The sequence below is a fragment of the Hemiscyllium ocellatum genome, chromosome 12, assembly GCF_020745735.1.
Source record: "Hemiscyllium ocellatum isolate sHemOce1 chromosome 12, sHemOce1.pat.X.cur, whole genome shotgun sequence".
In the NCBI taxonomy this organism is placed as follows: domain Eukaryota; kingdom Metazoa; phylum Chordata; class Chondrichthyes; order Orectolobiformes; family Hemiscylliidae; genus Hemiscyllium; species Hemiscyllium ocellatum.
The window spans coordinates 11,633,759-11,655,830 of NC_083412.1; the positions used below are offsets into that span (position 1 = coordinate 11,633,759).

General features: G+C 46.3%; 1 protein-coding gene across 1 annotated transcript in view; it reads right to left on the reverse strand.

Annotated features, from left to right (window-relative positions):
* The window catches only part of adprhl1 (ADP-ribosylhydrolase like 1), a 148,849-nt gene that overhangs the window by 21,269 nt on the left and 105,508 nt on the right, over positions 1-22,072 (reverse strand). The window contains exons 2-3 of the mRNA XM_060832879.1: positions 4,326-4,490; positions 4,110-4,235 (exon numbers count right to left, since the gene is read on the reverse strand). Coding sequence (XP_060688862.1) covers positions 4,110-4,235; positions 4,326-4,490 — 291 coding nt within the window. The remainder of the gene's footprint in view (positions 1-4,109; positions 4,236-4,325; positions 4,491-22,072) is intronic.

Here is a 22,072-nt window from a genome sequence, read left to right on the forward strand (position 1 = left end):
CGTAACTTTTTTGTGAGGTGCCTTGTCGGACATCTTCTGGAAATCCAAACACAGCACACCTACTGGTTCCCATTTATCCACTCTGCTTCAGACTTCCTCGACAAACTCTAACCAATTAGTCAGAAGTGAGTCCCCTTTCATGACACCGTGCTGGTTCTGCTTCATTAGAATATGATTTTCCAAATGTTCTGCTCTTTCATCCTTAATAATTGATTCCCACCTTTTTCCAACAATAGATGTTCGGCTAATCGGCCTACAGTTACCCACTTTTTGCCTCCCTCCCTTCTTGAAAACGGGTGGCATATTGGCAGTTTTCCAGTCCTCTGGTAATTCTCCAGAATCTAGGGGATTTTGGAAAATTACAACCGATGCGTCCATAACATTTCTTTTCAGATACTCGGACTCATACCATAAGCAGCAGGGACTTAACTGCCTGAAGCTCAATTAGTTTGTCTCATTCTGCTTCCCTGGTGATGGTTGTGATACTTAATTCCTCCCCTGTAGTCTTTAGTATTAATGGGATGTTCCAAGTATCATGCACAAGTAAGACTAATGCAAAATATCTGTGTAACTCCTCTGCCATTTCTAATCTGTCTCTCCAGATTCATTTTCTAAGGAGAATATGTTCACATTGACCGCTCTCTTTTTATATATTTAAAGAAGCTCTTACTGTCAATTTTTATATTCCTCACCAGTTTGCCCTCATAGGTTAATTTCTTTCTTTTTTATTATCTTTTTAGTTCTCCCTTGTTGGATTCTGAATGTATCCCAGTCTTTGGGGCTATCACTCACCTTTGCTTTCTTATACTGCTTTCTCTTTCAGTTTAATATGCTCCTTAACTTCTGTGGTTAGCCACGGTTAGTTTATCCCTCTCTTAAAACAGTTCCTCCTTCAAGGATATTTTCCTGCTGAGAGTCATGACTTACCTCCTTAAAGTTTTGCTGCAGCTTGCTCACTGTCATTCCTGCTAATCTTCCCACTCGGTCCACTTCAGATAACGCTAGACTCATTTCATTATGGTTCCCTTTATTTAAGTTATTCACAGATACTTTTAATCCAAGTTTCTCACTCTCAAACTGAATATTAAATTCTAACATGTTATGATCGCTACTTCCTAGGGGATCTTTTACTCTGAGATTATTTATTAAACCTGCTTCATTACCCATTACCAGATCCCGGATTACCTGCTCTCTGGTCAACTCCGTGATATATTCCTCTCAGAAACTATCCTGAATGCACTCTATGAATTTATTGTAGCTACTCTTTGCAATTAGATTAATCCAATCAACATGAGGATGAAAGTCACCCATATTTTTACACGTTCCTATAATTTGTTTATTTTATCACCTTTCCTATGGAATGCCTACTGTTAGGGATTGATGTACAACTCCTATCAATGTCTTTTTTCCCTTGCTGCGTTTTACATTTGTACAGGTGGACTGCAAATCATTCGAGCCTGGATCATCTCTCATAACTGTCCTCACTTCATTCTTAGTCACAGTGCTTCCCCACCACCTTTTCCTTCCTTCCTGTCTCTCTGGAAAGCCCAGTTAAATTCCCAGTTTTGATCCCATTGAACTGAAATGACTATGAGATCGTATTCATTACCTTGATTTAGAACATAGGATATAGAACAGTACAGCACAGTACAGGCCCTTGGTGTTGTGCTGACCTTTAATCCTCCTCTAAGAGCAAACTCACCAACATACCATTCATTTTACGATCATCCATGTGCTGAGCCAAGAGTTGCTTAAGTGTCCCTCATGTATCTGACTCGACTACGACAGCTGACAATGCCCACCCTCTCTGAGTAAAGCACCTACCTTTGACATCTCCTCTAAACCTTCCTCCAATCACCTTAAAATTATGACCCCCTCGTGATAGTCATTTCTCTGGGAAAAGGTCTCTGGCTATCCACTCCATCTCTGCCTCTCATGATCTTGTACGCCTCCATCAAGTCACCCTTCCGCCTTCTTCACGCCAATGAGAAACGCCCTCGCTTCCTCAAGCTTCTTCATATAAGACATGCCCTTCAGTCCAAGCAGCCTCCTGGTAAATCTGCTCTACACCCTCTCTAAAACTTCCACATCCTTCCTGTAATGGAGGTGACCAGAACTGAACATAATACTCCAAGTGTGGTCTAACCAGGGCTTTATAGAGCTGTAGCATAACCTCATGGCTCTTAAACTCAATCCCCCTGCTAATGAAAGCCAACCTATCATACGGCTTCTTAACAACCCTGTCAACCTGGGTGGCAACCTTGAGGGATTTAGGGACGCAGATCCCAAGATCTCTCTGTTCCTCCACACTGCCACGAATCCTGCCTTTAAACCTGTAATCTGAATTCAAATTCGACCTTCCAAAATGAAGCACTTCACATTTTTCCAGGTTGAACTTCATCTTCCACTTCTCAGCACAGCTCTGCATCCTATCAATCTCCTGATTGCAACCTACAACAGCCCTCCACACTGATAAGTTCTTTATCCATGCCCCTGTGTTATCGGTTTTGTCTGTGTTTGTGAGTTTGTCAAGTTTTTCCTTCAGGTTCCGATTTTTCGAAACACAGATAAAGACCCCTCGGAATCCTAACAGCACACAAACCCACTAACACTCTCAAACAAAAACTAACAAACTTAAAAGACCCAGTACAACCCATGGACAAAACCAACGTCATCTACAAAATTCCATGCAAGGACTGCCACAAACACTACGTAGGACAAACAGGAAGAAAGTTAGCCACCAGGATACACGAACACCAGCTAGCCACAAAAAGACACGACCCTCTCTCCCTCGTAGCCCTACACACGGATGAAAAAAAACGCCATTTCGACTGGGACAACACATCTATCCTTGGACTGGCTAAGCAAAGGCATACCAGAGAATTCCTAGAGGCCTGGCACTCCAACCACAACGCCATAAACAAGCATAGATCTAGATGCCATCTATCAACCCCTCAGAAAACGAACAGGAAATGACAACACCATAAACCCCAGGAACCCCATCCAGGAGAAAGATATAAATAGAAAGTAGAAGACAACAGCTTCGCTTCACTTGGAGGTCGCCACTGATGATGTTACCTAGCCAGGTAATGAAATGTCTGGATATCAAACCTACAGCTCAGCGAGCAAACCTACACCCTAAACCTCAACCTGAGCTACAAACCTTCACAAACCTTGCATCAGATGATCATGCACTTTTGACAGATCCTCTCTTAAATGGACCTGAAGGTAAGCTGTGGTGATTCACACTAGTTAAGCATTGAGTCAGGTGATGGAGAAACATTGGGAAGGTCAATACAACATGAAGGTTGCATTTATTGATCTAGAGAAGGCTGGGTGCAGAGGGAAGAAGCCTGGAGGTGGGCTAGAATTTGTGAATTCTCCTCTGAGAGGTACATAAGACTATTATAGTTCATGTACAAGGAGTACCAGACAAGACTAAGAAGCAGTGAGGGGGAAGAATGAAAGATTTCAAGTCGGAATTAGATCACATCAAGAGGTCCTATTCCATCTTGATTATTTGGATATTCTAACTCAGGAAGTGAAATGAGAAGTCCCAGGATCAATGGCAAATGCAGATGACAATGAACCATGCGGAGGGGATGACGAGAATGTGATTGAGTGTCTGGAGAACTGGAGAAAACCACTACAGTAAATCAGTGGATTGGAGACACAGATTATGGACTGTCAATCTGAGGATCAAAATGACAGCGTAGAGATTATGGTTGAAGACTTGAAGAAAGTGATTAGTTTCAAGTACCTGGGGTCAGAAGATGGAAATAAAGCATGCTGAGAGATTGGAGTAATTGAAATTGAAGTGTTAGGTAATAGAGTTGTAGAAATGGGAGGGGCAAGAAGAAGATTGAGGAAAGATGTCTTCTCTCAACGGGAAGTGATTCTTTAAAAATCAGTATTCCAGAGGCTCGGATTTTCAGTTATTGAGTATATCCAAGAGGGAAATTGATTGATGCTGGGGAACTGAAGGAATTGGGGAATGTGAAGTTGGGAGAGTTCATGTAAAAGGTCTGTTTCGACCTTAGCGAATGTTAGAAGAATTTTGAAAAGCCAATTGGCCTTCAACTTTGTACGTTATTGTGTTCTTTGATTACCTGTAGGGTGGTTGTGTGTCATTCGCCCAGATTCGATGCTCACTTGCACGAGATTGTCCAGTTTCTCAGGTTGCCAATACCTCATCCCGATGCACATGGCTTTAGTGGCTGCCCCAAAGCCTGACCCTTCATTAAAACAGAAACGGTGAGAGATGAAACATCGGGATTGAGATGCTCCTGGTTACCAAGACGACACCTGCAGTGGGTACCCCATACCTTTCTCATTGAAAGGGGTGTGCCATCCCAGGACATAGTTATCGGGTTTGAGTTGGGTGCAGCCTTCAATGGTCGCTGGGTCTGGTCGTCGTTTATGGATTTTCTCAACAACCTCAGCGTAGATTTTCACCATTTCACGATAAAGATCCTCAAAGGACCAGAAATCTGGAAGTTCAAGTACAGATAAAGTTAGTTTCTGAACACTCTTTTAAAAAGGCATGTTTGGATCCTTCCATACCCTCGCCCGCCACATCCCTGTTATCTCCTGTAGCCTCACAACCCTCTGCGATCTCTGCTTTCCTCTGGCAAGTCCTGATTTAAATAACCCACTACTGGAGACTGTCCAGCACTTAAACTCAGAAACTCCCTCTGTATATTTCTACACCTCTCCACCTCACCTCTTTCCCTCAGTCTGCTTCTTCGAACCCAGGCTTCTGGTCACCTGCCCTAATGCTGGATCAGGTGATTTAGTGTAAACGTTTATATGGTAATAGCTCCTGTGACGCACCTTAGGGCATCCTCCCACATGATGGGTGCCACATCAATGCAAGCAACTTCGATTCATTTCGCAGAATCAAAAAATTGTTTCGGTGCTGGAGGAAGCATTTGGCCCACTGTGCTGTCAAAAGAGGACTTTATCAGGTGACACCCCATCATCTTCTTCCCGTGACCTTGCACGTACTTTGGTTTTGGATAATACTCCAATTCCTCATCGAATGCTTTGATTGAGCCTGCTTTCACTACAGTGTCTGTCAATGCATTCCAAATGCCAAATACTAATGTAGACTGTCTATTTTCATCACCAACGTTTTACACTCAGTTGTATGAGCTGCTATAAGGCAAAACAGGAATGAAAACGGATGGCATTACGTAGACAAGAAGGCAACTCACCATCACCACCTCTGGGGTAACTAGGGACAGGCAATAGTTTCTGACCAGCCAGTAATGCCCAAATTTTATGAGAGGTGTTTTCGACTCAGCCAGACCACTCAAACATTCTTAAGCAGGCAATCCCAGACCATAACTTTGCAATTTGTTTCGGTAAGGGTACAACCAAAATTATCCAGATTAAGTTAGCCAGATTGACTACTAGTTTTTAAAACAGACAGGAATTTATTCACAAAATTATACAACGAAACACAAAGAACAGAATAAAGAACCCCAGAGAACTCAGTCTATCCAAACTAGACTTAAGTATGCTGTTCCGAATATACACCACAGTCCCAATAAGCAAACTCCCTTTAAAAACCCAGTATAAATGGAAGACATGCTTACAGGTTGAGGTTGAAGGGCTGAAAGAGAAAGAGAGAGTTTCCACACAGTTGAGGACTGACCTAAACTGCTCAGTTAGAGAGCTGACCACTCCCCTTTCATTATACAGGTCACTTCTAAAACATGACCACTTTGGCTTGAAGTCTCATCTGTTTACATACAAACAAAAGGCCTCTCCAAATCCTTTTCATCTCTGTCCCAAACCAGACTGATCAGAGCCCGGCCTAGTTTATTTCCCCTTTGAAAAAAATCAAAGACAGAGTACCCTTGAGCCAAGGAACAGCCTTTAGATAAAGGAGGGACTAGCTTTGTGACAGTGAGTAAAGAAAAATGAGCAGAAGAACAGGTTAAAACAAGAATGCTGAACAATTTCAAAGCAATGCACAGCACTGAAAGGATCAATGTGAAATATAAATTAGCAGCAAAAAGAATAAAGATATATAAATGAACTTTGGGAGCTGTTTTCAAGCAAACAGCATGACAGTGAAAGAGTTGACAAGGAAAAAGGAAAATTGTGAGATAATTGTGGATCAGTGATATACTGTTTGGTTTCTGCAGTGTGTGTATTTGTATGGGAAATCATATCTGCCCGCCTTTGTTGAGTTTTTTAAACAAGTAACAAAGAGGTTTGATGAGGGGAGAGTGGTGGACGTGATCTACATGGACTTCAATAAGGTGTACGATAAGGTTCCACATGGTAGACTAGTTAGCAAGGTTAGATGAGATGGAATACGGGGAGAACTAATCATTTGACTACAGAACTAGCTTAAAGGTAGAGAATGGTGGTGAAGGGTTGCTTTTTAGACTGGAGGCCTGTCACCAGCAGTGTGCCATAAGGGTCAGTGCTGAATCCACTGCTTTTCATCATTTATATAAATGATTTGGATGGGAACTTCAGAAGTATGGTTAGTAATTTTGCAGACGACACCAAAATTGGAATTGTAGTGGGCAGCGAAGGACATTACCTCAGAGTACAGCAGGACCTTAATCAGAGCAGTGGAGGCAATGGCCTAGTGGTACTGTTCCTGGACTAGAGGCCTAGATAATGTTTTGGGGACCTGGGTTCAAATCTTGCCATGGTAGATCAAGGGGTTTGAATTCGATTTCTTAAAAAAAACTGGAATTAGATGTCAAATGATGACCATGTATCCATTGCCGATTTTGGAAAAACCCATCTGGCTCACTAATGTCCTTCAGGGAAGGGAACTGCCATCCTCACCTGGTCTGGCCTACATGTGACTCCAGACTCTCAGCAATGTGGTTGACTCTTAACTGCCCTCTGGGTAATTAGGGATGGGCAATAAATGCTGCCTAGTCAGTGACACCCTCATCCTGTGAACAAATAGTACAAAAAAATGGGCCAATGATCTGAGGAGAGACAGGTGGAGTTTAATGTCAACAAACGGACACATAAATAAATGTAGACAAAAGCAAATCAGGGCAAGATTTAAACACTTAATGGTAAGTGTTGCTGAACAAAGAGACCTTGGAGTGCAGGTTCATAGTTCCTTGAAAGTGGAGTCGCAGGTAGATAAGTTAGTGAAGAAGGCACTGACTCTACTTTCCTTTATCGGTCAGAGTATTGAGTACAGGAGTTGGGAGGTCATGTTGCAGCAGGACATTGGTTAGGCCACTGTTGGAATATTGCGTGCAATTCTGATCTCCCTCCTATTGGGAAGATGTTGTGAAGCTTGAAAGGGTTCAGAAAAAATTTACAAAGATGTTGCCAGGGTGAGAGGTCTTGAGCTACAGGGTGAGGCTGAACAGGCTGGGTCTGTTTTCCCTGGAGCGTCGGAGGCTGAGGGGTGACCTTAAAGTTGTTAATAAAATCATGAGGGGCATGGATAGGATAAATAGGCAAAGTCTTTTCCCTGGGGTGGGGGAGTCCAGAACTAAAGGGCACAGGTTTAGGATGAGAGGGAAAAGATGTAAAAGAGACCTAAGGGGCAACTTTTTCACATGAGGGTGGTGTGTGAATGGAATGAGCTGCCAGAGGAAGTGGTGGAAGCTGGTACAATTGCAACATTTAAGGGGCATTTGGATGGGTATATGAATAGGAGGGGTTTGGAGGGATATGGGCCAAACGCTGGCAAATGGGACTAGATTAATTTAGGATGATATCTGGTCAGCATGGACCATAGAACATAGAACATAGAAAGATACAGCGCAGTACAGGCCCTTCGGCCCTCGATGTTGCGCCGACCGAATCCTACCTAACCTACACTAGCCCAATAACTTCCAAATGCCTATCCAATGCCCGCTTAAATGACCATAAAGAAGGAGAGTTCACCACTGCTACTGGCAGGGCATTCCATGAACTCACAACCCGCTGTGTAAAGAATCTATCCCTAACATCTGTCCTATACCTACCACCCCTTAATTTAAAGCTGTGTCCCCTAGTAACACCTGACTCCATTAGCGGTAAAAGGTTCTCAGTGTCGACCCTATCTAAACCCCTAATCATCTTATACACCTCTATCAAATCTCCCCTAAACCTTCTCTTCTCCAATGAGAACAGCCCCAAGTGCCTCAGCCTTTCCTCATAAGATTTTCCTACCATTCCAGGCAACATCCTGGTAAACCTCCTCTGCACTCGTTCCAATGCCTCCACATCCTTCCTATAGTATGGCGACCAAAACTGCACACAATACTCCAGATGAGGCCGCACCAGAGTCTTATACAGTTGCAACATGACCTCAGGACTCCGGAACTCAATTCCTCTACCAATAAAGCCCAGTACACCATATGCCTTCCTCACAGCACTATTTACCTGGGTGGCAACTTTCAGAGATCTGTGTACATGGACACCAAGATCCCTCTGCTCATCCACACTACCAAGTAGCCTACCATTAGCCCAGTAATCCATCTTCTTGTTACTCCTACCAAAGTGAATGACTTCACACTTCGCTACATTGAATTCCATTTGCCACATTTCTGCCCAGCTCTGCAACTTATCTATATCCCGCTGTAACCTACCACTTCCTTCCTCACTATCCACAACTCCACCGACTTTTGTGTCACCCGCAAACTTGCTTACCCAGCTTTCAAGCCCTTCCTCTAGATCATTTATAAAGATAACAAAAAGCAATGGTCCTAAAACAGATCCTTGAGGTACACCGCTAGTAACTGCACTCCAAGATGAACATAGTCCATCAACTACTACCCTCTGTCTCCTTCCAGCCAGCCAATTCCTAATCCAAACCTCTAATGTATCCTCAATGCCATACCTCCGTAGTTTTAGCATTAGCCTACCATGGGGAGCCTTATCGAACGCCTTACTAAAATCCATATACACAACATCTACTGCTTTACCCTCGTCCACTTCCTTAGTCACCTTCTCAAAGAACTCAATAAGGTTTGTGAGGCACGACCTGCCCTTCACAAAACCATGCTGGCAATCCCTGATCACGTTATTCCTATCCAGATGTTCATAAATCTTATCCCTTACCATTCTCTCTAAGACTTTGCCCACCACTGAAGTCAGACTCACTGGCCTATAGTTACTAGGGCTATCCCTACTCCCTTTCTTGAACAAGGGGACCACATTCGCTATCCTCCAGTCCTTTGGTACTATTCCCATTGACAATGACGACATAAAAATCCAGGCCAATGGCTCTGCTATCTCCTCCCTAGCTTCCCATAGGATCCTAGGGTAAATGCCATCAGGCCCAGGAGACTTATCTATTTTCATCCTCTCCAATATTCCCAGAACCTCTTCCCTGCATATTTCCAGGCCATCCATTCTAATCATTTGTGACTCCATATTCACATCAGCAACAGTGTCCTGTTCCTGAGTGAATATTGATGAAAAGTATTGATTTAGTGTCTCTCCAATCTCCTCCGCCTCCACACACAACTTCCCACTACTATCCTTGACTGGACCGATACCTACCCTAGTCATCCTTTTATTCCTGACATACCTATAGAAAGCCTTTGGGTTTTCCCTAATCCTACCATCTAAAGACTTTTCATGTCCCCTTCTCGCTTCTCTTAGCTCTCTCTTTAGATCCTTCCTGGCTACCTTATAACTCTCTATCACCCCAACTGAACCTTCACGCCTCATCTTTACATATGCCGCCTTCTTCCCTTTCACAAGGGATTCCAATTCCTTACTAAACCACGGCTGCCTCACAAGGCCCTTTACACCATGCCTGACTGGTACATACTTATCGAGGACATGTAGTAGCTGCTCCTTGAACAATCCCCACATCTCATTAGTGTTCTTCTCTTGAAGCCTGTTTTTCCAATCCACACATCCTAAGTCATGCCTCACTGCATCATAATTTCCCTGCCCCCAGCTATAACTCTTGCCCTGCGGCGCACACTTATCCCTCTCCATCACTAAAGTAAAAGTCACCGAGTTGTGGTCACTGTCCCCGAAGTGCTGACTGAAGGGTCTATTTCCATGCTGTACAGCTCTATGACTCTAAGACTTTGATCAGGCTCCAATGTAAGCCATAACTAAGGCTCCATTATCCCTCACAAATAAGAATTTCCTCCTAGATACTTTGGGCCACTCATTCCTATATTCGACACTACTCCTTAATTGGCTGTTTCACAGACAGCCAACTTGTAAGATTAAAGAAAATAAAAATGGACAGTCAATCAGCCTTGTGCTAAATGGGTGATACATCAAGGCAGTGTTTGGTAGTGTTTATATTGTGTTACATGAGTTTTCACACTCATCACCACTGGGCTCTAATCTGCTACATGCTATTCTGGGTACCCTGAACCATATCTGAGTAATGTCAGTGATCTCTAGAACAGGATTCTGATGGAGGTCAATGAGTGCACACAAATTCACAGAATACCTCGCATTCTGTTGGAGTGCCAACCATCCCTGGCTCTTAAAGGATGACCCACCCAACGATGGTCCAGACAAAAAATAACAAGGTGATTTGTGTTAAACACTTTCAGAAATATGCAAACCTCAGGGGCATTTTCTAATCAATTTCTAATCAATATTTTCCTCCAGTCAACTTTTCCTCCAATTCACTTTTGTTTAAATGGTCATTCAGTGTAAATTCAGTCAAGATATCATGAAATAATTGCAAGAGATCTCAATGTGTCCTGTTGTTATGTATATTCAAGGCTGAGGTGGGTATACTTTTGGGCTGTAAGGAAAATAAGGCACATGTGGATTAGGCAAGAAAGTACAGTGGAGATCAAAAATCAGCCTTGGTCTTACTGTTGCACCTAATTTATATGATCTTACTTCCAAAGATTTCATGAAAATGTTAGTACGTACAATTTCATTCAGATGCACATGAAACAAAAGAAATGAAGGAGTAACAGGATACTCTATACAACACTGCATGGATACTATCGGGATTCTCTATCCTTGGGATGAAAATGTTGTTTGGCTACAGTGTGAGGACAGGTTTAACGCTGTGTGTTTGCTGAGGGAATATTCTGAAGGTACTATGTGTACTGTGGCCTTTTTCTGCAGGTGTACTGTGGTGTAGTTTGTACGTCCTGCATGGTTGTATACTGTGATTATATTCTGCCTTGTAATTTGAAAGGACACTGTGTGATCTGTGTGTATACTGTGGGATTACACTGCAAATACTCTGTGCACGCATGTGTATACTGTGGGAGTATCCTGCAGACTGTGGACGTTTTCAGGAGGAACTGTGTGATTAAGTTGGGAATATTCTGCCCATAATGTATGCACATTGTCTAAGAAAGCTACAAGTACGACTGCATAGTTTAGATGCAATTATCTATACTGGGGGTATTCTATCAGTACTGTTTGAAAATTCAGAGAATTTTGGAGGTGCTGTTTGTTCCCAATGAGAAGATTCTGTAGGTATGCAATGAAAGTATGTTGCAAGAACTGTATACTGTCATTCTGTAACCCACCTCACCCAAGACCTGCACACTGCTGCCACACCTCCAAGGCCTTGTATTTTACAATCAAAGCAACAACAGTGTTTAATTTTCATTGTGATTCTTTCAGGCTGAAGTAAAGATTATTAATCATCGTATTCGATCTGTAGTCCATGCCTGCATCAAACAGGTGAAGGAATCCAATTGACGAAGCCCCCTATGACCAGCCAGGAGGAACAAGGCTGAACTCTGGAACTTGCTGCTTTGCCACCAGGTCCAACTCACCATTGAGTGTACTCATGTTGTTCTCAGCTCTTAGCCAGTCAACCAGCAGCCCTCATAAACCTCTGGGTTTTCGTTCTCTTCATACTAGCTATCAGTGCATTGAGCAACTTTCTGCTCACTTTCCTGGTGAGTGCTCTTGTGTGTTCTTACACTGCTAGCTAGCACTCTTTACTTTCCCTCCAACCTTTGACCCCACACAATGAGCCAGAGGTGCCTTAGGGAGCAGCGTTCTCCCCTTCACCCCAGGTTCATGGTACTTTGATGAACTGTGATGAGCCTCTTGCATGGGATCCCTCCCAGTGCTCCGGTTTCCTCCCACAGTCCAAAGTTTGGCCGTGCTAAACTGCCCATAGTGTTCAGGGATATGTAAGCTAGGTGTATTAGTCAGGGGAAATGTAGAGGGTAGGGTAGGGGAATGGGTCTGGGTGGGATACTCTTCGGAGAGTCAGTGTGGACCCGTTGGGCCGAAGGGCCTGTTGCCACACTGTCGGGATTCCTTGATTCCATGAACACTCTTGCAACCAAAAGCAAGTAGTCACAAGCATGAGAATCCAGAAATGGTGCTTCTTCCTCGTGAGGTCTGGCAATCTTCTGCAACACAGTCCAGTGAGAGTGGGTCAACTAATGGTCAAAACTGCTGCATTCCGCTCAGTATTCCTTTACAACGGGGATAACTTGCATCACTGCAGTGTGAGGAGTGCCGATCATTCGCTAAGGAGGCTATCACTGGAAGATCTCAATACCAGTGAGGTTTGGGCCGAAGCAGTCAGGTGCTCCTCTGAAGTCTGACTTCTTTGACAGAGCTTCCATGAACAGGAACTTAGTTAAAATAGTCCTGTGCCCCGCCCAATCCTCCATAACAACATTGCCCACTCTCTCCCATGGCAACGGATAATCATTGATATCTGTGACATCCAGCACTGCAGGCTCATCACTATTAGAGAGCAACATGGTTGCACAGTGGTTAGCACTGCTGCCTCACAGCGCCAGAGACCCAGGTTCAGCTCCCGCCTCAGGTGACTCTCTGTGTGGAGTTTGCACATTCTCTCTGTGGCTGTGTGGGTTTCCTCCTGGTGCTCTGGTTTCTTCCCATAGTTGGGATGAAGGGCCTGTTTCCACACTGTAAGTAATCTAACCTTTTTTAAAAAAGTGCAAATTTGTATTCCAGCTTACACACAAATGCTAGGAACTAATGTTACAATTATATCTTTAAAAAGTGTGGATTGCAAGGAAGTAGAATTGATTTAAAAGCAAAATTACCAGGATGCCTGTCTAACGTGAACTCTGTTATTTGTGGCTGTGGGTTTCAGCAAGATGCTGATGATCAGGATGGGAATTGTTGTTTAGAAGTGAAGCTAATTGGTTTTCACCAAACTGAAGAGGTTGTAACTGGAAACAAGTTACAGACATGGGGCAGAGAGAGTGACATAGGGGACGGGGGCTGTTGTCCTCCCCAGCAGGCCCAGCCTGCTTTCTACAGCGAAAAAAACGCTCAGTTTAATCTTGAGGAAAACCAATGAGCTTTTCTGCAGCAGTCGCTGTGGGCTGTGACTTTGGAACTGATCAAGGCCTTGGAATGTGGGAGTAAAGATCACCAAACGTGTGTGTGTGATGAGTTAGGAATCTTACATGCCAATGGTACTTGTTAAGGGGTATAGAGTTCCCCCACCCACCGTCCTCACTTTCTACCCCACTAATCTCCGAATATAGCACATTACCCTCTGCCATTTCCGCCACCTACAGTCCAACCGCAACCACCAGAAGATATTTCCCTCCCCATCCCTATTGGCATTACGCAGAGACCATTCCCTCTGCGATTCCCTCATTTGGTCCATGCCCCTCACCAACCCACCCCCTAACCCCAACACCTTCCCTTGCCACCACAAGCAGTGTAAAACCTACACCCACACCTCTCCCCTCACCTTCGTCCAAGGGCCCAAAAGATCTTTCCACATTCAGCAGACATTTTCCAGCACATCCAAACACCTCATCTACTGTCTCCATTGCTCTCGATGTGGTCTCCTCTACACTGGGGAGACAGGGCGCCAACTTGCGGAACATTTCAGGGAACATCTCTGGGACACACGTACCAAACAACCCCACCGCCCCATGGGTGATCACTTCAACTCCTTCTTCCACTCCACCAAAGATGTGCAAGTCCTGGGCCTCCCCCATTGCCAAATTCTAGCCACCCAACTGAGGTAGAACATCTCATCTTCCACCTTGGGACCTTCCAACCAAACAGAATCAATGTCGATTTCACCAGTTTCCTTATCTCCCGCGCCCCCACCCCACCATCTTATCCCAGATCCAACCTTCCAACTCGGCATTGCCCTCTTGACCTGTCCTACCTGTCCATCTTCCTTTCCAACTATCCACTCCACCCTCTTCTCCAGCCTATCACCATCACCCACCCCCCCACCTCTATCCACCTATCACCTTCCCAACTACCTTCCTCCAGACCCAGCCCACCCTCCTATTTATTTCTCACCACTCTTCTCCCCCCACCACATTCCTGATGAAGGGCTTACACCCAAAACATGGATTCTCCTGCTCCTCGGATGCTGCCTGACCTGCTGCGCTTTTCCAGCGCCATACTCTGGACTCCGATCTCCAGCATCTGTAGTCATTTGCTTTCTCCCAATGGTTTATATCTGTTTATCTGTTACTGTAGTAAAAAATCTTGTTGAGTACAGAAACCTGGTTCATATTTTATAGCAACCTTAGTCTAAAAGTAAGACAAATTGAGATGCAGTGCACGCAAAAAAGAATTAATATTTGGTGCAACTTTGAGAATAATGAGGCTCAGTTTACAGTGTATCACTCCGGTGGGTCATCACACTTCACACAAATCTTCGAGTGACCCCTACCTTACGGTAACACGGCTCTCAGTCCCCAAACTCCCAGGTGGTTTAGGCATGTGAGGAGGGCGTTTGCTGCGGTTCAAGATGCTGTAGGGTGGTACGGTTAGTGACCTCCAAGTACTTGAACCTGCAATTAACTGGGCATCAGCCACAGGTTCCTAGCTGGGGCCGGACCAGGCTGTTCCAGGAGGCATTCTACCACCTGGCGAGTACCACGAGATGCATTGTCAGCAAATAGAAATCGCAATTATATAGCAACTATCACAAACCATCAGAGCAGCTAAATGTTCTTTGACGCTATTGAAGAAACTTGTAGGGTGGTTATTGTAGTGACGGAGATAACACGGCAGCAGCTAAGGGGCACACGAACTGTAAACCTGAAGTGAGCAGATTCCCTGATTGAGTGATCTCATATTTCTGAAACGTATTGGGGAGGACACAGGGCATGACACAAAATTCACTTGCTCTTCTCTGAAAAGGAAAATGGCACCACTTACATCAATCCATGCAGACATCACATCACGCCAACACTGGACTTCCAACAGCACAGTTACTCCTTCAGGGCTACACTTCAAACAGCGCAGCACTCCTAACGGGCAACACCTCCAATAGCGCAGTACTCCTTCAGGGCTACACATCCAACAGCGCTGTAATCCTTCAGGGTTACACTTCCAACAGTGCAGCTCACCTACCGGGCTACACGTCCAATAGCGCAGTACTCCTTCAGGGCTACATGTTCAACAGCGCAGTACTCCTTCAGGGTTACACTTGCAACAGCGCAGCACTCCTACCGGGCTACACCTCCAATAGGGCAGTACTCCTTCAGGACTACACATCCAAAGCGCAATACTACTTCAGGACTACACATCCAACCGTGCAGTACTCCTTCAAGGCTACACTTCCAAAAGTGCAGTACTCCTTCAGGGCTACACTTCCAACGGTGCAATACTCCTTCAGCGTTACACGTCCAACAGCGCAGTGCTGATTCAGGGCGACACTTCCAACAGCGCAGTACTCCTTCAGGGTTACACTTCCAACAGCGCAGTACTCCTTCAGGGAACACTTCTATTATTGCAGGCCTCCTTCAGGGCTATACTTCCAACAGCGCTGTACTCCTTCAGGGTTACACTTTCAACAGTGCAGCACTCCTACCGGGCTACACCTCCAATAGCGCAGTACTCCTTCAGGGCTACACATCCAACAGCGCAGTACTCTTTCAAGGCTACACTTCCAAAAGTGCAGTACTCCTTCAAGGCTACACTTCCAATAGTGCAGTACTCCTTCAGGGCTACACTTCCAACAGCGCTGTACTCCTTCAGGGTTACACTTCCAACAGCGCAGCACTCCTACCGGGCTACAACTCCAATAGTGCAGTACTCCTTCAGGGTTACATGTTTAACAGTGCAGTACTCCTTCAGGACTACACTTCCAACAGTGCAGTACTCCTTCAGGGCTACACTTCCAACAACGCAGAAATCCTTCAGGTCTACACATCCAACAGCGCAGTACTCCTTCAAGGCTACACTTCCAACAGCGCTGTACTCCTTCAGGGTTACACATCCAACAGTGCAGTACTCCTTCAGGGCTACACTTCCAACAGCGCAGAAATCCTTCAGGTCTACACATCCAACAGCACAGTACTCCTTCAGGGCTACACTTCCAACAGCGCTGTACTCCTTCAGGGCTACACTTCCAACAGCGCAGTACTCCTTCAGGGTTACACTTCCAACAGTGCAGCACTCCTACCGGGCTACAATTCCAATAGTGCAGAACTCCTTCAGGGCTACACGTCCAACAGGGCAGTACTCCTTCAAGGCTACACTTCCAACAGTGCTGTACCCCTTCAGGGTTACACTTCCAACAGCGCAGTACTCCTTCAGGGTTACACTACCAACAGGGCAGCACTCCTACCGGGCTACACCTCCAACAGCGCAGTAGTCCTTCAGGGATACACTTCCAACAGCGCAGTACTCCTTCAGGGCTTCGCTTCCAATAGCGCATGAACTCCTTCAAGGCTACACTTCCAAACGTGCAGTACCCCTTCAGGGCAACACTTCCAACAGCGCGGTATTCCTTCAGGACTACACGTCCAACAGCGCAGTACTCCTTCAGGGCTACACTTCCAACAGCGCAGTACTCCTTAAGGACTACACTTCCAACAGTGCAGTACTCCTTCAGGGCTACGCTTCCAACAGCGCAGTACTCCTTCAGGGTGACACTTCCAACAGCGCAGTACTCCTTCAGGGTGACACTTCCAACAGTGCAGCACTCCTACCGGGCTACAACTCCAATAGTGCAGTACTCCTTCAGGGCTACACTTGCAACAGCGCACAAATCCTTCAGGTCTACACATCCAACAGCGCAGTACTCCTTCAAGGCTACACGTCCAACAGGGCAGTACTCCATCATGGCTACACTTCCAACAGCGCATTACTCCTGCAGGGATACACTTCCAACAGTGCAGTCCTTGTTCAGGGTTAGTCTTCCAACAGCACAGTACTCCTTCAGGGTTACACTACCAACAGCGCAGCACTCCGACTGGGCTACACCACCAATAGCGCAGTACTCCTTCAGGGCTACACATCCAACATCGCAGAACTCGTTCAGGACTACACATCCAACAGCGCAGTACTCCTTCAAGGCTACACGTCCAACAGCGCAGTACTCCTTCAGGACAACACTTCCAAAAGCGCAGTATTCATTCAGGGCTACACTTCCAACATCGCAGTACTCCTTCTGGGCTACACGTCCAACAGCGCAGTACTCCTTCAGGACAACACTTCCAAAAGCGCAGTATTCATTCAGGGCTACACTTCCAACATCGCAGTACTCCTTCTGGGCTACACTTCCAACAGCGCAGTACTCCTTCAAGGCTACACTTCCAAAAGTGCTGTACTCCTTCAGAGCAACATTTCCAACAGCGCAGTACTGCTTGAGGGTTAAACTTCCAATAGTGCATTACTCCTTCAGGGCTTCACTTCCAAAAGCGCAGTACTTCTTCATGGTTACACTTCCAACAGAGCAGTACTCCTTCAGGTCTACACCTCCAATAGCGCAGCACTCATTCAGCACTACACGTCCAACAGCGCAGTACTCCTTCAGGACTACACATCCAACAGCGCAGTACTCCTTCAGGACTACACTTCCAAAAATGCAGTACTCCTTCAGGGCAACACTTCCAACAGCGCAGTATTCCTTCAGGATTACACTTCCAACAGTGCAGTACTCCTTCAGGACTACACTTCCAACAGCGCAGTACTCCTTCCGGACTACACTTCCAACAGCGCAGTATTCCTTCAGGGCTACACTTCCAACAGCGCAATACTCTTTAAGGGCTACGCTTCGATCAGCGCTGTACTCCTTCAAAGCTACACTTCCAAAAGTGCAGTAATCCTTCAGGGCAACACTTCCAACAGTGCAGTACTCCTTCAGGGCTACACTTCCAACTGCGCAGTATTCCTTCCGGGCTACACTTCCAACAGCGCAGCATTCCTTCCGGGCTACACGTCCAACAGCGCAGTACTCCTTCAGGTGTACACTTCCAACAGTGCAGTCCTCCATCAGGGGTACACTTCCAATGGCGCAATACTGCTGAAGCATTACACGTCCAACAGTGCAGTACTCTGTAAGGGCTAAACTTCCAAAAGTGCAGGACTTCTTCAGGGCTACACTTTCAACAGTGCAGCACTCCTACCGGGCTACAATTCCAATAGTGCAGTACTCCTTCAGGGCTACACTTCCAACAGCGCTGTACTGCTTCAGGGCTACACTTCCAACAGCGCAGTATTCCTTCAAGGCTACACGTCCAACAGGGCAGTACTCCTTCAGTGTTACACTACCAACAGCGCAGCACTCCTACTGGGCTACACCACCAATAGCGCAGTACTCCTTCAGGGCTACACTTCCAACAGCGCAGTACTCCTTCATGGTTACTCTTCAAACAGCGCAGTACTCCTTCAGGGTTACACTTCCAACAGCGCAGTCCTCCTACAGGGTTACAATTCCAACAGCGCAGTAATCCTTCAGGGCTACATTTCCAAAAGTGCAGTACTCCTTCAGGGTTACACTTCCAACAGCACAGCACTCCTTTAAGGTTACACGTCCAACAGCGCAGTACTCTGTAAGGGCTAAACTTCCAAAAGTGCAGGACTCCTTCAGGGCTACACTTCCAACAGCGCAGTACTCCTTCATGGCTACACTTCCATCAGCACAGTACTCCTTCATGGCTACACTTCCAAAAGCCCCCTACTCATTCTGGGCTGCAGTTCCAACAGCGCAGTACTCCTTCAGGGATACACTTCCAACAGCGCAGTACTCCTTCAGGGCTTCGCTTCCAATAGCGCATGAACTCCTTCAAGGCTACACTTCCAAACGTGCAGTACTCCTTCAGGGCAACACTTCCAACAGCGCGGTATTCCTTCAGGACTACACGTCCAACAGCGCAGTACTCCTTCAGGGCTACACTTCCAACAGCGCAGTACTCCTTAAGGACTACACTTCCAACAGTGCAGTACTCCTTCAGGGCTACGCTTCCAACAGCGCAGTACTCCTTCAGGGTGACACTTCCAACAGCGCAGTACTCCTTCAGGGTGACACTTCCAACAGTGCAGCACTCCTACCGGGCTACAACTCCAATAGTGCAGTACTCCTTCAGGGCTACACTTGCAACAGCGCACAAATCCTTCAGGTCTACACATCCAACAGCGCAGTACTCCTTCAAGGCTACACGTCCAACAGGGCAGTACTCCATCATGGCTACACTTCCAACAGCGCATTACTCCTGCAGGGATACACTTCCAACAGTGCAGTCCTTGTTCAGGGTTAGTCTTCCAACAGCACAGTACTCCTTCAGGGTTACACTACCAACAGCGCAGCACTCCGACTGGGCTACACCACCAATAGCGCAGTACTCCTTCAGGGCTACACATCCAACATCGCAGAACTCGTTCAGGACTACACATCCAACAGCGCAGTACTCCTTCAAGGCTACACGTCCAACAGCGCAGTACTCCTTCAGGACAACACTTCCAAAAGCGCAGTATTCATTCAGGGCTACACTTCCAACATCGCAGTACTCCTTCTGGGCTACACGTCCAACAGCGCAGTACTCCTTCAGGACAACACTTCCAAAAGCGCAGTATTCATTCAGGGCTACACTTCCAACATCGCAGTACTCCTTCTGGGCTACACTTCCAACAGCGCAGTACTCCTTCAAGGCTACACTTCCAAAAGTGCTGTACTCCTTCAGAGCAACATTTCCAACAGCGCAGTACTGCTTGAGGGTTAAACTTCCAATAGTGCATTACTCCTTCAGGGCTTCACTTCCAAAAGCGCAGTACTTCTTCATGGTTACACTTCCAACAGAGCAGTACTCCTTCAGGTCTACACCTCCAATAGCGCAGCACTCATTCAGCACTACACGTCCAACAGCGCAGTACTCCTTCAGGACTACACATCCAACAGCGCAGTACTCCTTCAGGACTACACTTCCAAAAATGCAGTACTCCTTCAGGGCAACACTTCCAACAGCGCAGTATTCCTTCAGGATTACACTTCCAACAGTGCAGTACTCCTTCAGGACTACACTTCCAACAGCGCAGTACTCCTTCCGGACTACACTTCCAACAGCGCAGTATTCCTTCAGGGCTACACTTCCAACAGCGCAATACTCTTTAAGGGCTACGCTTCGATCAGCGCTGTACTCCTTCAAAGCTACACTTCCAAAAGTGCAGTAATCCTTCAGGGCAACACTTCCAACAGTGCAGTACTCCTTCAGGGCTACACTTCCAACTGCGCAGTATTCCTTCCGGGCTACACTTCCAACAGCGCAGCATTCCTTCCGGGCTACACGTCCAACAGCGCAGTACTCCTTCAGGTGTACACTTCCAACAGTGCAGTCCTCCATCAGGGGTACACTTCCAATGGCGCAATACTGCTGAAGCATTACACGTCCAACAGTGCAGTACTCTGTAAGGGCTAAACTTCCAAAAGTGCAGGACTTCTTCAGGGCTACACTTTCAACAGTGCAGCACTCCTACCGGGCTACAATTCCAATAGTGCAGTACTCCTTCAGGGCTACACTTCCAACAGCGCTGTACTGCTTCAGGGCTACACTTCCAACAGCGCAGTATTCCTTCAAGGCTACACGTCCAACAGGGCAGTACTCCTTCAGTGTTACACTACCAACAGCGCAGCACTCCTACTGGGCTACACCACCAATAGCGCAGTACTCCTTCAGGGCTACACTTCCAACAGCGCAGTACTCCTTCATGGTTACTCTTCAAACAGCGCAGTACTCCTTCAGGGTTACACTTCCAACAGCGCAGTCCTCCTACAGGGTTACAATTCCAACAGCGCAGTAATCCTTCAGGGCTACATTTCCAAAAGTGCAGTACTCCTTCAGGGTTACACTTCCAACAGCACAGCACTCCTTTAAGGTTACACGTCCAACAGCGCAGTACTCTGTAAGGGCTAAACTTCCAAAAGTGCAGGACTCCTTCAGGGCTACACTTCCAACAGCGCAGTACTCCTTCATGGCTACACTTCCATCAGCACAGTACTCCTTCATGGCTACACTTCCAAAAGCCCCCTACTCATTCTGGGCTGCAGTTCCAACAGCGCAGTACTCCTTCAGGGCTACACTTCCATCAGCACATTACTCCTCTGGGCTGCAGTTCCAACAGCGCAGTACTCCGTCAGTGTTACACTTCCAACAACACAGTACTCCTGCAGGGTTTCACTTCCAACAACGCAGTACTCCTTCAGGGCTACACTTCCAACAGCGCAGTACTCCTTCAGGGTTACACTACCAACAGCGCAGCACTCCTACTGGGCTACACCACAAATAGCGCAGTACTCCTTCAGGGCTACACATCCAACATCGCAGAACTCGTTCAGGACTACACATCCAACAGCGCAGTACTCCTTCAAGGCTACACGTCCAACAGCGCAGTACTTCTTCAAGGCTACACTTCCAAAAGTGCAGTACTCCTTCAAGGCTACACGTCCAATAGCGCAGTACTCCTTCAGGGCTACACATCCAACAGCGCAGTACTCTTTCAAGGCTACACTTCCAAAAGTGCAGTACTCCTTCAAGGCTACACTTCCAATAGTGCAGTACTCCTTCAGGGCTACACTTCCAACAGCGCTGTACTCCTTCAGGGTTACACTTCCAACAGCGCAGCACTCCTACCGGGCTACAACTCCAATAGTGCAGTACTCCTTCAGGGTTACATGTTTAACAGTGCAGTACTCCTTCAGGACTACACTTCCAACAGTGCAGTACTCCTTCAAGGCTACACTTCCAACAGCGCAGAAATCCTTCAAGGCTACACTTCCAACAGCGCTGTACTCCTTCAGGGTTACACATCCAACAGTGCAGTACTCCTTCAGGGCTACACTTCCAACAGCGCAGAAATCCTTCAGGTCTACACATCCAACAGCACAGTACTCCTTCAGGGCTACACTTCCAACAGCGCTGTACTCCTTCAGGGCTAC